Source organism: Ylistrum balloti, unplaced genomic scaffold (genome assembly GCF_031769215.1).
Source record: "Ylistrum balloti isolate Yb309-2 unplaced genomic scaffold, AGI_CSIRO_Ybal_v1 Utg370366, whole genome shotgun sequence".
Lineage (NCBI taxonomy): Eukaryota > Metazoa > Mollusca > Bivalvia > Pectinida > Pectinidae > Ylistrum > Ylistrum balloti.
This window is the reverse complement of record NW_026782258.1, coordinates 291636-307619: the sequence shown is the minus strand read 5'-3', so window position 1 is coordinate 307619 and position 15984 is coordinate 291636. Positions and strand designations below refer to the sequence as shown.

The 15984-nt window shown below is 33.6% G+C and overlaps 1 protein-coding gene across 1 annotated transcript in view; it reads right to left on the bottom strand.

The window, feature by feature from the left end:
* Positions 1–9290: 9290 nt before the first annotated feature.
* Positions 9291–15984, bottom strand: part of LOC132553902 (mucin-2-like) — a 45297-nt gene continuing 38603 nt past the window's right edge. The window contains exons 7-10 of the mRNA XM_060218192.1: positions 11112–11672; positions 10332–10496; positions 9713–9824; positions 9291–9327 (exon numbers count right to left, since the gene is read on the bottom strand). Of these exons, the coding sequence (XP_060074175.1) occupies positions 9291–9327; positions 9713–9824; positions 10332–10496; positions 11112–11672 (875 nt within the window). The remainder of the gene's footprint in view (positions 9328–9712; positions 9825–10331; positions 10497–11111; positions 11673–15984) is intronic.

The following is a 15984-nucleotide window of genomic DNA, read 5'->3' as shown; positions in this document are numbered from 1 at the left end:
GTCATTTGCTGGAATAAGCCCATCCTATGACAGAGTGAAACTGAATGTGTTGCACCGTAGGCTTATTCATACAATATAAGTATATATATTTGTACAAATTTGGCTTGAAACAATAATCCAGCAATAGAAGTGGTTTTAAGTTTAATGAAACATCTTACAACAACAAATTTTCAAATCCTGTGTCATATTTATCTTGTGTAAGCTCAGTGGACAAGCAGAATGGGAGATGAGCCTGTTACAGGACAGAACTGTAATAGATGTGGGTTAGGTTTAAAACTAGGCATAGGCATTAAGTTAGATAAATATGATATGTACATCATGTCAGTACTTCTTCATGTATAGGATGTCATGTATTGACATGTTATTGGTTACAGGCAAATGTACATGAATGTTGTTATTATTGTAGTATAAAAGTATTTTTGACATAAGGACAGTATTATTTCTCTCAGAAATAATTTGACATTGTGAAGTCCCATGTTTCAGTAAATAGTATCTTGTACTCTTTAACAATTTCCCAATAATGGCCACATAATACAACCAAAGTGTGATAGAAAGTAACTTTACCCAATCTTGTTGAAATATACCAGCATTATATATAGCACTGCTACTTAACGCAGTATTCTTTGATAGTATCATACCAATTACATCTCATTCTAGAAGCACAAGTCGTACATTTTTAGTACATATTTCTTGCAGCATCATAACTGCCAATTGTGGTTTAATTTTATTATTACAAGGCTTTACATATAGTGATCTGATGTTTTATTATTTATCTCATTATTATAGGTTTTTTGTTTAAAGTTTTGTTGTATATTATGTATATATAGTCATTCTTAATGTGATCCAAAATGTTGTTCATTCTGTATAATATGGATAAATATAACTTGTGTATATAGACAAGATTGTATAACAAATTTATGTTACCAGTTTATTTATAAAATGTATATAGATGGGATGTACCCTTTTTTCAATTAAAAAGCAATATATGGTTGATGACCGCAACTATAAACCTTGTATAGTGCTTGTTTTATGATCTATTTATCTGATGTTTATCATGCTTTATCTAGTCTAGCTTTGTACATAGTTATGTATATGTTTGTGTTCCTATTTAGGCACAAAAAGGAAATGTGAACTGTTTTCTGTATTTAAGCAAGTTTGGCTGTAGTGTATTAACTCTGTAGGTGACAACGACTAAACGTAAATAAGATTATACTTGTTCAGAGAATGATTGGCTGACACCTACACACAGATATTGAGAAGATCTGATTGGATGATTTCAAATTATGTTCGGAGTGTGGCAATACAGTGATGTTTCTGTACTTTGTAGACAAATGGTATGAATATGTTTGTGTGTCTTCTTAGTTACTTCTAACATTTAAACAGGTATTTAATAGGATACAATATGCAATTTACAGTTTATATTTCCACAACAGTTAAACAGACGATTTACAAGTGATATTTGCACAGTATCAGTAGAACAGACAATTTTCAGTGATGTCCCCACAACAACACTTGAACAGACAATTTACATGTTAAGTTCTCACAATTAAAGTACAACAGATGATATATAGCAATATTCCCCACAATGACACTACAATAGACAATTTCCAGTAATATTCCCCACAATGACACTACAATAATCAATTTACAGCAATATTCCCCACAATGACACTACAATAGACAATTTACAGCAATATTCCCCACAATAACACTACAATAGACAATTTACAGTAATATTCCCCACAATAACACTACAATAGACAATTTACAGCAATATTCCCCACAATGACACTACAATAGACAATATCCAGCAATATTCCCCACAATAACACTACAATAATCAATTTACAGCAATATTCCCCACAATGACACTACAATAGACAATTTACAGCAATATTCCCCACAATAACACTACAATAGACAATTTACAGCAATATTCCCCACAATAACACTACAATAGACAATTTACAGCAATATTCCATACAATATCACTACAACAATCAATTTACAGCAATATTCCCCACAATAACACTACAATAGACAATTTACAGCAATATTCCCCACAATAACACTACAATAGACAATTTACAGTAATATTCCCCACAATAACACTACAATAGACAATTTACAGCAATATTCCCCACAATAACACTACAATAATCAATTTACAGCAATATTCCCCACACTACAAGTACAATAGACAATTTACAGCAATATTCCCCACAATAACACTACAATAGACAATTTACAGCAATATTCCCCACAATAACACTACAATAGACAATTTACAGCAATATTCCCCACAATAACACTACAATAGACAATTTACAGTAATATTCCCCACAATAACACTACAATAGACAATTTACAGCAAAATTCCCCACAATCACACTACAATAGACAATTTACAGTAATTTCCCCCACAATAACACTACAATAGACAATTTCCAGCAATATTCCCCACAATAACACTACAATAGACAGTTTACAGCAATATTCCCCACAATAACACTACAATAGACAATTTACAGCAATATTCCCCACAATAACACTACAATAGACAGTTTACAGCAATATTCCCCACAATAACACTACAATAGACAATTTACAGCAATATTCCCCACAACCACACTACAATAGACAATGTACAGTAATTTCCCCCACAATAACACTACAATAGACAATTTCCAGCAATATTCCCCACAATAACACTACAATAGACAATTTACAGCAATATTCCCCACAATAACACTACAATAGACAATTTACAGCAATATTCCCCACAATCACACTACAATAGACAATTTACAGCAATATTCCCCACAATAACACTACAATAGACAATTTACAGCAATATTCCCCACACTACCAGTACAATTGAAAATTTACAGCAATATTCCCCACAATGGCACTACAATAGACAATTTACAGCAATATTCCCCACACTACCAGTACAATAGACAATTTACATCAATATTCCCCACACTACCAGTACAATAGACAATTTACAGCAATATTCCCCACAATGACACTACAATAGACAATTTACAGCAATATTCCCCACAATGACACTACAATAGACAATTTACAGTAATTTCCCCCACAATAACACTACAATAGACAATTTATAGCAATTTCCCCCACAATAACACTACAATAGACAATTTACAGCAATATTCCCCACAATTACACTACAATAGACAATTTACAGCAATATTCCCCACAATAACACTTAATAGACAATTTACAGCAATATTCCCTACAATGACACTACAATAGACAATTTACAGTAATTTCCCCCACAATAACACTACAATAGACAATTTATAGCAATTTCCCCCACAATAACACTACAATAGACAATTTACAGCAATATTCCCCACAATGACACTACAATAGACAATTTACAGTAATTTTCCCCACAATAACACTACAATAGACAATTTACAGCAATATTCCCCACAATGACACTACAATAGACAATTTCCAGCAATATTCCCCACAATGACACTACAATAGACAATTTACAGCAATATTCCCCACAATGACACTACAATAGACAATTTACAGTAATTTCCCCCACAATAACACTACAATAGACAATTTCCAGCAATATTCCCCACAATTACAATGAAATAAGCCATTTACAAACTTTTATTTTGGACAATTTTCATCTTCAATCTGCAAGCTGTTAAAGCAGTATCTGATTTGTACAATTGTATCAAAATTTGAAGTATGAATAGAAATGAAACAATAAGTATAACATGTATTTCTTGACTTGAAACGCCACTTTTCAAATATATTTTTAAAAGTAGAAGTTTATTGTTCTCCTACTGCTGGTTTATAACAATACATACTAAGCTTCATCAAGGTGCACCCAAACTAACTGACATGTACAATGGAAAATTTTCATATGCTGGAAGTTTTTCAATCATGGAAACAAAGCAATTCATTTTTTGTTCATTTGAAAACTAAACAAAAGATATATCATGTTTTGACTAACATTTTTTTTATATCTAAATATTAATGTAACCATGGTAATGTGGTGTAACCTTTATGTTTTTATGTATTGACTCTGGCTCATTGACTTATATGTACTTGTATCTTTCTGTTCAATTTCTATTCCCATGTATATCTTTGTCTTCGTCTATCTCCTTCCTATAGTAACAAGATCTGTTCCTATGTACATCTCCATCGCTCCCATCTCTCCTGTAGTAACAACAGATGGTATAAATATATTGGTCTCTCTCAACAATGAATAATATTTTGTATATCCTTCCCTCTCCTGTAGTAACAGTGACAAGTACTCTCTCTCCTGTAGGTACAATGACTGGTACTATATATCTCTCTCCTGTAGTTACAATGACTGGTTCTATGTATCTCTCTCCTGTAGTTACAATGACTGGTACTCTGTATCTCTCTCTCTCCTGTAGTTACAATGACTGGTACTATGTATCTATCTCTCCTGTAGTTACAATGACTGGTACTATGTATTTCTCTCTCCAGTAGTTACAATGACTGGTACTATGTATCTCTCTCTCCTGTAGTTACAATGACTGGTACTATGTATCTATCTCTCCTGTAGTTACAATGACTGGTACTATGTATTTATTTCTCTCTCCAGTAGTTACAATGACTGGTACTATGTATCTCTCCTACCTGTAGTTACAATGACTGGTACTATGTATCTCTCTCTCCTGTAGTTACAATGACTGGTACTATGTATCTCTCTCTCTCCTGTAGTTACAATGACCGATACTATGTATCTCTCTCTCTCCTGTAGTTACAATGACCGGTACTATGTATCTCTCTCTCTCCTGTGGTTACAATGACTGATACTATGTATCTCTCTCTCCTGTAGTTACAATGACTGGTATTCTGTATCTCTCTCTCCTGTAGTTACAATGACTGGTACTATGTATCTCTCTCTCAGTTACAATGACTGGTACTCTGTATCTCTCTCTCTCCTGTAGTTACAATGACTGGTACTATATATCTCTTTCCTGTAGTTACAATGACTGGTACTATGTATCTATCTCTCCTGTAGTTACAATGACTGGTACTATGTATCTATCTTTCCTGTAGTTACAATGACTGGTACTCTGTATCTCTCTCTCTCCTGTAGTTACAATGATTGGTACTATGTATCTATCTTTCCTGTAGTTACAATGACTGGTACTATGTATCTATCTCTCCCGTAGTTACAATGATTGGTGCTGTAGTAGCTATGGTTGATGCTATTTATTTCTTGTGTTCCCCTCTCTTTGATTTTTCACTGTTTTATATGTATCTGTGTCCCTTTGCTTTTTTTTATTAACATTTGATGCTGTCTAAAATACCTGAAGAAAAAATATACAGGTGAACTGTTTACTATTATCTGTGATTTTAATTTTTATTTATTTATTTCAAGCTGCACTTTTAACTCTTTGGGTAATTTAACTAAACTTCCCAAACAGAAATGACATGCAGGTATACTTTAAAAGCTTCATCATTATGATTATTCTAATATACATCCCAGGATTCATGAAGTTTGAGTACTTCACTACAAAATCTGTGAACTGGATCCAACCAGATAGACCATTAACTATCGAATTATGTCAAACTTAATGCCACAGATGTTCTGGAAAGTAGCTATATTGTGCTTTGATTTTAATGTAAGGTTATTTGATATGGATCATTATTTTGTTACCAGTAAATTTTGTCATTGATGGAAATCATCTGATTTCGACGTATTCTTTATTTTACCAAATCAATTAATTTTATTCAAGATTAATGGAATTTTAGAAAACTTTATTTACAAATTAATTTTTAGTGAATTGATGTCAGCAATAAACTCTTGTTTTTCACTTGTACTAAGAAATGTACTAAGAAATAAAACTGCAAAGCTGAGATTTTTGTCAAGATAATGTTCTTTCTCAAAATGTGACTGTTGTTTTCAAATTTTTTTTGGCTAGTTTTAGGCAAACAATTAATTTGAAAGAACGGTTGTAACTTATTTTTTAAACACACTAAAAATTAATTTTGTTATCATAGTAATCATTGAAACAAAAACAAACCATATGATGATATATTCAGGTATTTAATTGTTCAGCTCTTACAATTTTTTTCTGTTTTTTTTTTGTTGGATCTTGTATTTGGGGAAATTTTTTTAAAAGTTGTTGTAAGCTGGTTCAAAGACAGTGATATTTTCTTAGATTAAGATATAAATGACAAGATGAATAAACTTAAATAATTTTAACATTTTTTTTTTTCAAAAATTATCTCCCCTTTCCTTTCATACTATGGTTTTACACCAGGATTAACTCCAGCATTTTGTAGCGGTAGGTATTTGAATAAGCTTAAAATACTTTCCTACCTTAAATGTCCCATGTATTTGAACAAAGTTCAGTTGATACCAAAGGATTTTAATTAGTACAGCATATTTTGATTTGTTAGGCTTTGTTAAGCCAAGTATTAAGCCTGAGTTCTGTTGTCACCATTGTTTTGCTGTATTTTTACTGTGTTTGTACTGTACTGTATAGATACACATCATGTTCGATGTTTTCATATTGATTGCCTCAACAGTAATTGTTTTATTAGTGAATATATTGAACAGATCTATTTGTACATATATACATGTAACACGTATTCCTTCAAGGAATCTGTTATGGAGGAAAAATGATATTTAATATATGTTGTGTGTGATTCCCTTTCTGTCACAAGTAAATCCAGCATTTGAATATTGCGATGCCAAAGACAGTTACTACAGGCGTGTCCGTCACAGCTCACTCAGGAGCTACAGCTGTTTACTGTATACCCTATATATCAGGTTTATCAATTGAATTGCCTTGATTCTATCATTATCTATCAATATATGTCATAATTGTGAAAAAATCATGAAAATTTCTAAATGCAGTGTATCAACTCACTTCCTGCTTGAACTTATCGGAGAGAATTAATTTTTGAGTCCAGGGAACATTATTTGTGGTTTGAAATTTATCGCAATTCATTTGAAAAGAAAACAAATACATTTGTTTAGCAGGATGTCTAAAATCAATGACAGGACTTTTTTATATTTCATTTCATAAAAATTATGTTTTCTACTATTCTATTGTAAGAGTGTGATAGAAATATCTGTAAGGTACTCCGTGGAATTTGGACACATACCTGACATAGAGAGTGTACAGTAGCTGCCTTATTGGGCTGTATTGCGGACATCAGAAATCCTAGTGCTTGAGTTGTTTGTGAAGTAGGTAGAGAGTCTCTGTGTATATTGCTATGTGTCAGTGGATACGATGTGGACGATTCTATTGTCAGTACATCATCTAATAAAATGGTTAAATTGTCATCAGAGTTTTTCATCCTTGAATAGAATACAGAAATAAGTTCCTACAGGATGAATTGTCAAGAAATTATTATGCTTTGACATTTTCTGTCACAAATTCTTGTCATTGTCCTTAGTTCATACAGAAAGATGTGGTTTGAGATCTTCTTGTTGTCCTCACTACATACGCCAAGAGTTATTTCTTCCCTCTAAAAAGCCAAAATTCGCGAGATATTCCGATATCTTGGGCTGTGATAGTCCCTGCTTATGTTGTAAACCTATTGCTTCAGCGCAGGCAACCATAGTAGATTCAATATTTAACGATAAGAAGTCGCGGTCATCATAGAGAATACATGGTCAGTATCTTAAGATATAAGCTGTATTTTGCAAGGGTGAAAAAAGACAAAATGAGTTACTTCAGTCTTTCTGTTCGAGCTAAATTTTTGCCTGATGGCTTACGCCAAAATAATTCCTTCGCGTAGAAATATAGTTCCAAATTTTAACGGATGTGACAGCGATTTTGTTAATTTTATAAATAAACTTGTTCATCACGAAATAAAAAATCGCTTATTTCAACAGCTTTTTATATTGTTTAAAGTAATTTTAAAGTAAATTCAGAAAGTAATTTTGTCAATTGACGCACGTGCTAAAAAGAATTTTTTTTCCTGTTACGGCTGGATACAGCAAAAATATGTATGGAAATGTATGAAATGGTGTATTTCAACAATAGCAGCGACAGTTGCAGGATAAATATGGTTGTAAACCGCAGGTCAGATATTTTCGCAATACAGTAAAATATATTTTCAAGTGAACCTAATACACTTCCGCATTATATGGCTACTGCAATGGTAATGTTACGTTTTCAGGCTTTAATTTCAGTGATCTGAAGGCTGTTCGCTATTGAAATAGAAAGTCTTTTCTTCACTCCTTTCATTGTACGGTCAGTGTACAAAGTAAACTGTCCGTTTCTGTCTGTTCGTCTGTGTGAATAAAAGCAAAATCAACGAAGTTGCTGATTACCATTTAATGATAACAATTGAAAAAATGGTTTATAAGCTTGTAGAGACAGAGAGTATTGTAAATTGATACATATCTTAAATATCAAAGAATTATTTTCCCTGAAAGAATTCACCTTCGTTGGACATTTGCGTTAAATTTTACTCATCAAGAAGTAAGAATACACGAAGTTTTGTGTTCGCGGTACCTAGTGGCATTCTAGCAATTGAACAGCTGATGAATGAAATAGACATCACCTCGTCTAATCGTTCGTCGAGACATCCGATTGTAGATTATCACAAAATAGTGGACAGAATGCAAGACACTATATTATCAATATATACAGCGACAATATTTTAAAGGTAAGATCAAGAATGATATTTAATAACAGAGCGACAAGACCTTTATATCTGGGAAGAAAAAACCGCTTCATTTCAAACCATTGGAAACGTCACAAACTAGGCCTAGCTGGGGATTAGGAGAAGTATGGTGTCCTTGATACACCGTATCGGGTAACAATATTTCAAAGATAATTCGTGTCACATACTGATGATCTACCAATAATTGTACATAACCATCTAAAACGTGTTTTACATTGCTTTTCTTAACTATTATCTTAATGAATTTTGCTCCTCTCTATAAAAATCATTATCTTGTGAAAACTTATTAATTTTAAGAAACCATTCCGTGTTTGGTACATGTTGACAACACTATTGGCAGGTGCTCGGTGGATGTCGTGTAACTAATCTTCCAGAACTATAAAGTCATACAATTTTCTTTATATAGTCCAGTCAATCTACGATCTAACCTAGAACTATAATACTATAATAATTTTGCTGTATTGTAATATAAATGTACGTAATTAAAACAAACTAAAATGCCTAATTAGACATTGACGTTACATTCTGCTGTACGATGATAACTATTTCCACTCCACTGTATTGATATGAGAATTCGTGATGTGAATAATAATCGTGAGGATGACAACCTTTCAGGTCCACGCAATTTTCGTGCCAGAAGAAACCTTGCTGTAAATAAAACAACAAAATAATCACAAAAAATGATAAAGTTTATGCACGTGGCATAAATTTCAACATGATTACACTAGCCTGAAGTATCAATTTCCTATAATGTCAAATAATGAAGTAGACTAAAAGTGATGATATATCACGTCTGTTTCTATTGAAGGTACGTTTATTTTGTATATTTGTTGTAAACATTATGTATATGGTCTTGTTGTTTACTGTTAATCAGTAAATGAATTGTAAAACCATTGTTCACAGATCTGTTCATTGGCAGTAGAGTATGGTGTGCTACACTGGAACACAACATCCCGTTAACTATATAGATATTAGTTATAGTATCTAGAATGTAGCTTGCCTGCCGTGTACCGCTGAAATATATAATACTTGCCTGTTACAGGGTCCTAGTCCCTTCTTGTACCTGTAGATCATGCCTGCTCCCGCAGCCGATACTGCCGCCAACCCGACTGATGTCGTGACGCCGGCGATAATCGCAGTGTCATCTTCAAGGAATAGTACGAAATACAGAGCCAACAAAATGATCACAAAAGCTTTTTTAAAAACTTCCAGAGTACGGGTTACTAAAGAGTAAATGTGGCTAAGCCCACGTAAACTCAGGTGAAGGCTACCCGTTATGTGTGGTTCCGAATGGCATGCAATGGGCCTCCAGTATGTTGTTAGGTGAGGTAACTAATTACTACTTCGGCTGTTCAAGGAGCCAAATAAAACCAATAAAATAGATATTTTTTCTGCAGAATTGTAAAATAATTCTAAGATATCATGGCTCTGTTATGCGTTGATAACTGGATGCATCCATCCTTTTAATATTCTGGTAAATCAACTCTAAAATGTTGCTGTGATCATTTGTAGGGGTATTGTGTTACTGTGAGGGAAACGCGAACAAGCCATCATGGAATTAGGTTGATTGGTAATGCTATATGTTGTTATCCAGACATGATTTCTTACAGCTCAGAGCTTACTTAACATTGCCGGAAGAATACAATACTTACCGTCATCATCGCCTATGTACACCCCGTCAGACCCCTCTTCACTAGCACCATTTGTTGCCGCTGTAGTAGTTGTAGTTGTCGTTGTTGTCGCTCCTCCCTTTCCGACAAACACGGTCGTTGTCGTTTGTGCACAATCGCCAGCTACAGATAAAGACACTGATGAATCTGGAAAGAAAAAAATATGTGTATAGTACATTAACATTGGTGTACGTCTTTCTTGAATATATTGGATGTTTGTGGAAGTGGAATATCATCATAACGTTACCACTCATTCACAGGTATTGTTTTTATTCCTTCAGCAGAGGAAGCTGGAAGGTTACCACCAAGGAAAGGAGAATGAACGACAAATGTAATGATACATTTAGCTTACTGTGGTAGTAATACTGACCATAATTGTCTTGTTAAATTATGAAAAAATCAGCCGGGTGGTTTGTTCAGTCTTGTTTCTTGATGTACATTTTCTGAGAACAAAATTACTATCGTAAGAGTGAACCGGCTATGGTAAGTGCGTACGTACGATACATGTACAGTCTGAGCACGTGCATTGGTATATATACCTTTCCATATAACGATGTGTTGGATATGTGAAAATTGTAAGTTAGTATTAATAAGCCACAAAATTTTGTATAATGTTTCCTTAATTGAAAATTGTTTGGCAAAACATGTGCGTGTTTGTGGTTAGTATATGGACCACAATCTGACAAATATGTATCTTATATTAATGGTCGGGTGTGTAGGACGAAGTTAATTCATACTAATATCTAAGATAATCTCACTTACCTATTTTTACAGCAATATTTGGGACAATGTTGCAAATATACACAAAATATGTGACATATAAGACATTATCAGTGTCCGGGTCACTAGCAATGTACTGAAGCTCTGCTGTGGTAGAGCTGAGGTCATCTCCTATACCGATTGCATAGATGATACTGTTTGTTATAGAACTCCGGATCAGGTTAGCGGCTGTTAAAGTGTTTGCTGTATTCTGAGATAGTCCATCCGTCATTACAATTACTATGGGATCTGCGTCCGACCTCACTCCTTTGGCATTTGTGAATGAAGTACTTTGAACATAATTCAAAGCGTCGGCTGTGAAGGTACCTCCATTTGTAGTTATGGACGATTTGAGACCCTCAAGAGCGTTTAAAAGGGCTGTCTGACTCGTGTGATCATCAAGGTCAAATTCCTCACTGTAAGTATCGGAGAAACTGACCACAGATACCTGGACATCGCCTGTACCAATGGTCAAGGCGGAGACAATATCTTTGAGGAAATCAATTCCTATGTTGAAGTCCGTCTGACTTATGCTACCTGACTTGTCAACGACGAAAACCACATCTGGAATTGGATAAAATGATATTAAATACATATTACTTTATCCGTAATTATCGGAATTGATGATCATCCACACTCTCCGCATACCCGCTTATTATCATATCAAAATGATGCATGATTTTATTGTCATTATCATCCATTAGCAATCCAGTCCAAGCTGCTAAGGGAATATTTCTATTCAATAAAATGCTTTGTTTACATAAGAGGTTGGACGTCTTTTTGACGATGTTCACGACAATATGAATGCAGTTGATGGACAACATTTGCTAGGAGCACAATCATTCAACGACGTCTATAGTAGTAGCAGAACAGTTACTAGGTGTGCATTCACTTCACGACTGGTGGGATAGTATGAACGCAGTTCACAACAAGCACCAAAACCGTAATATGAAAGATTGTGAAACTGAAACGTTTTACGTAATTGTCGTTCTAGCTTTGGGTAGTTTCAGATTTTCAGTTGCTTGTTCTTTTGATCTTATTGATTCGACGCATATAATTCACTCGTTTTTATATCGCAATTTCAGTCCGCAAAATCTATCAGCCCTTCTAATTTTATAATGCTTTTCATATGAAAGGATCATAGATCCTTTGTCGTTACTACATACTCATACTGGAAAATCCCCAATTTCGAGACTTGTCTCGATGATAGTTGTATCGAAAATGTTTACAAGACTACGAGAAAACACTTTTTAGCAAAAAGGTTTTCTTTTACTACAACCAAGGTGTTCAGAGGAGTTCTCTACTATAATGAGTACCTTTACCTTATCACTTTGCCACACAGTGTCATTCCACACGTTACATTTTAAATGTTATGTTATCGCTCCGATATGACCACATTGTCGTTGGCTGATTTAAGAGTTTAATAACTATCTTTTGTCATTTCTTTTTTTGATAATTTATTCGCTTTGCTGTGTCGAAAAAGTGCCAATTACTTAAGAAAATCGTCGCTTTTTATTTTGCAGCCTCGCATTTTCGAAACTTTTTGAGAAAAGTAACACATGGAAATAATTAGAAAATGTTGAGATTTTTGTGGCAACATTTGGAAAAATACGGCCCTAGTCTGACACGATAGTCAACAACCCCAAATAGTGTAAGGCTACCACAAGAGGGATTACTATCTTATTGATATTTTTCTTGGTAACCTGATGTCCCTTATCTCCAGTTTTTTTTACAACTAGCTCCTCCCATAGTTCTAAATGAAATATTGCAAATCTCCTGCTGATGTTGACCTTGGTGATGCCTGCCCTTAACAGTGACGTGACCTTGAAGGACGAAACAGTAGTATGATGCAGTATATTATCTGTCTGTACTGTATTCCTAATTTGTAATGGAATGTGCGAGCTATTCACTTGTGTTATTTGTACACTCTTTAAAATAAAATGCATTGCAACGCAAGCCAGCAAACTATGACAATATTGTGCTAGCGTTTTTACAGATAAATTTTAAAGACAATTTTCGATGGACTATCAAGTAAAGAGACGACAGAAAGAAACCAGTCCAATACCTACAAGCATGTTACGACGGTATTATGATACAGGTTCGTGGTACAGGGGGTTCTGTATAGATGTAATGAGTAATTTTAATACCTTTCCATCCCCGATATGATTTATGATTGTATATCATATCAATTTTAGCCTATTTCGTAGTATAAACAATTCTCTAACAAAGATCATTAAAAAAAAGTTTTGTCAGAAACCAACCCCTCAAAAAACGACCCATTGTTTATATGGACACGTGTTAACAACTTGAGGAGTTATTGAGATGAATTGAATGTCGCAAATCACATGTGCAAGTACAAGTCATACTAATTGTCAGAATCTATATTATGTTAAACATTACATACACTCTCTGTACTTTTGCTACGATAACAAACGTTACTAATTTAATATCTATTACAGCATCTCTATCAAAAGTATTTCTTTTTTCCTTATTGTGAACTGACACGTCTACTTTGCAAGAATTGTTATTCCCGGACAAATACACGTGCACGTACTTCTTCTCAATCTTCTCTTCTATTTATGCTTTCATGCCATCTATCTTTCCAGTTCTTAAAAGACATAGAAATCAATTGACTAAAATGGTTGAATTTGATGCCGTGTCAACATAATCTAAACTCTAATTCAATGAAATTAGGGCAACATATGAACAAACGAAAAATTTACAAGGAGACTCCAGAAAAAGTATAAGAAGATTAAGACCAGGCCTTCCGAAAGAGAAAGCGTAGTTTGCTTCATCTACGACATATTCCATGTAAACCTCGACTATTCAGGTAAGTAATGTCACGTTCTAAAATGAGGACAATGTATACAACAACGGAACCAAAAGGCAAACTAACGAGCATCAAGCACTTCCAGCAATATATAAAAGAACCATTCATACTTTCAGTAATGTATAAAGATATATATTTAAGCAGAGTGTACTAGATAATAGTTTGGAAATATAGTTTTTATATATTATTTGTCTTTACCTCTACATGTTTTTATCTGCTTTATATAAATAACAAATATTTGCTCACTTCACATTTTTTATTACGATAACTCAGAATGTTGGTTTTGTTGAAATCTATTTTTTTTAAAAAACCCAACAATTTATTTACTTGAGTGATATGGAACCAAACGCTCGTTAGAATGTTCTAGTGTGCGTTGATACTGCCCTTGTTCTCATTTTTGAGTGTGTTGCATTTCGTGTATTTGCCTTTAATCTAGAGTACCCATATAAGTCTTATCTTTAAAACTTGCTTGCTCCTGTTTTCAGCATCTTCAGATTAGAAGTAGTACAGAAAGCCACACTAGTAAATAGCACTACTTAAGTTTGCTTTCCTAAACAATTTTCACCCTGATAAAAAAATCATTTCTCTATAAAACCACCAACAATGTTCACATTGAAGGAATATTTCCATAATTTCCCGACAATTCTCACCAATATACCTGTAACAGCCATTCCTATAGAATTACAGATATCACGTCCGTGCTAACCATGTATTATATGCAGTCACTAGCAATGTCGTACATATAACGAAGACAATTCTAGATTGGCAGGAATGTATTTCCATTCAGTCTCTGATAATTTCCCGTGCTGGAAGGTTGTATATGTAGCACCTGGTTCAATACAGATATTATTAACAACAAAGTAACTGACAAGGTCTGTCACGTACTGGCATACTACCCCCGATATCCGACAACGGCGTAATGAATGGGACTTTAATCGTCCCATTTACAGCGATACATCATAGACACTACATGTAAATGCTGATGTCATCATAGAATATATATACGTTACGATGAAAAAGCATAGCGCAGTTATGCAAGTATACATGTTAAAGGTTGTACAAAAGACACACATGTGGATAGCACCTTTTAACACAAATTTGGAGTCGGATACAGTAGTGCTAAACAATGAACTAAACTGCTCAATACAGTGTCCTTCTTGAAGTTGGTCTTAATCGCCTGGTACTTTTTCAGGAGTCTCAGTATATATATTTCTTTTGTTCATGATTTGTAATTGTTTTGTTGGGTTTGAATTATGATTATGTTGACATGTTGATATTTTCTTGTGTTTCTGTATATATATATATATATATTTAATAATTAACGGGTTTTTTTCATTTCAAATTCAGTTTTGTTAGGAATCAATAAGAACGTTTTGATATGTATGTTATTTCTTCACAATAACATTTTAATCATCAAAGTTTAGGAAATCTATCCGATCTCGAAGGAAAACTCATTACCTATTACAAATCATTTACAATATATGTATTATGTAGATATACCGACTTTTCATGTTGATATCATTATCACTTTCTATTCAGGAAATGATAAAAACACAAGTTAATTGCTATGTCCATAAAACGGAGTCTGTATATGTTTAGTGTAGACTAGATGAAAAAAAACCCAAAACGGAGTCTGTATATGTTTAGTGTAACTAGATGAAAAAAACCCAAAACGGAGTCTGTATATGTTTAGTGTAAACTAGATGAAAAAAACCCAAAACGGAGTCTGTATATGTTTAGTGTAAACTATATGAAAAAACAACAAGAAAATGCCAACAGATCAACATAAATATTAAGTCAAATAATTCAAGAAAAGACCTACTACAATGTCCTTTGAATTCAACTGATTATTTAATTCCAATGAAGCAATGTCATTCACGCTTAAATAAAAACCACGCTTTTCAAATACTAAAAAAAATATATAAATATAGTTCGTTTATCATTCACCCGATATGAATTTGCTTTCGGGTTTATGGAGGGTTTAGTCGTATGATTCCGTAGTATTTTTATTGAAGTTTTTATTTTATATTAAACATAAGTCAAAGA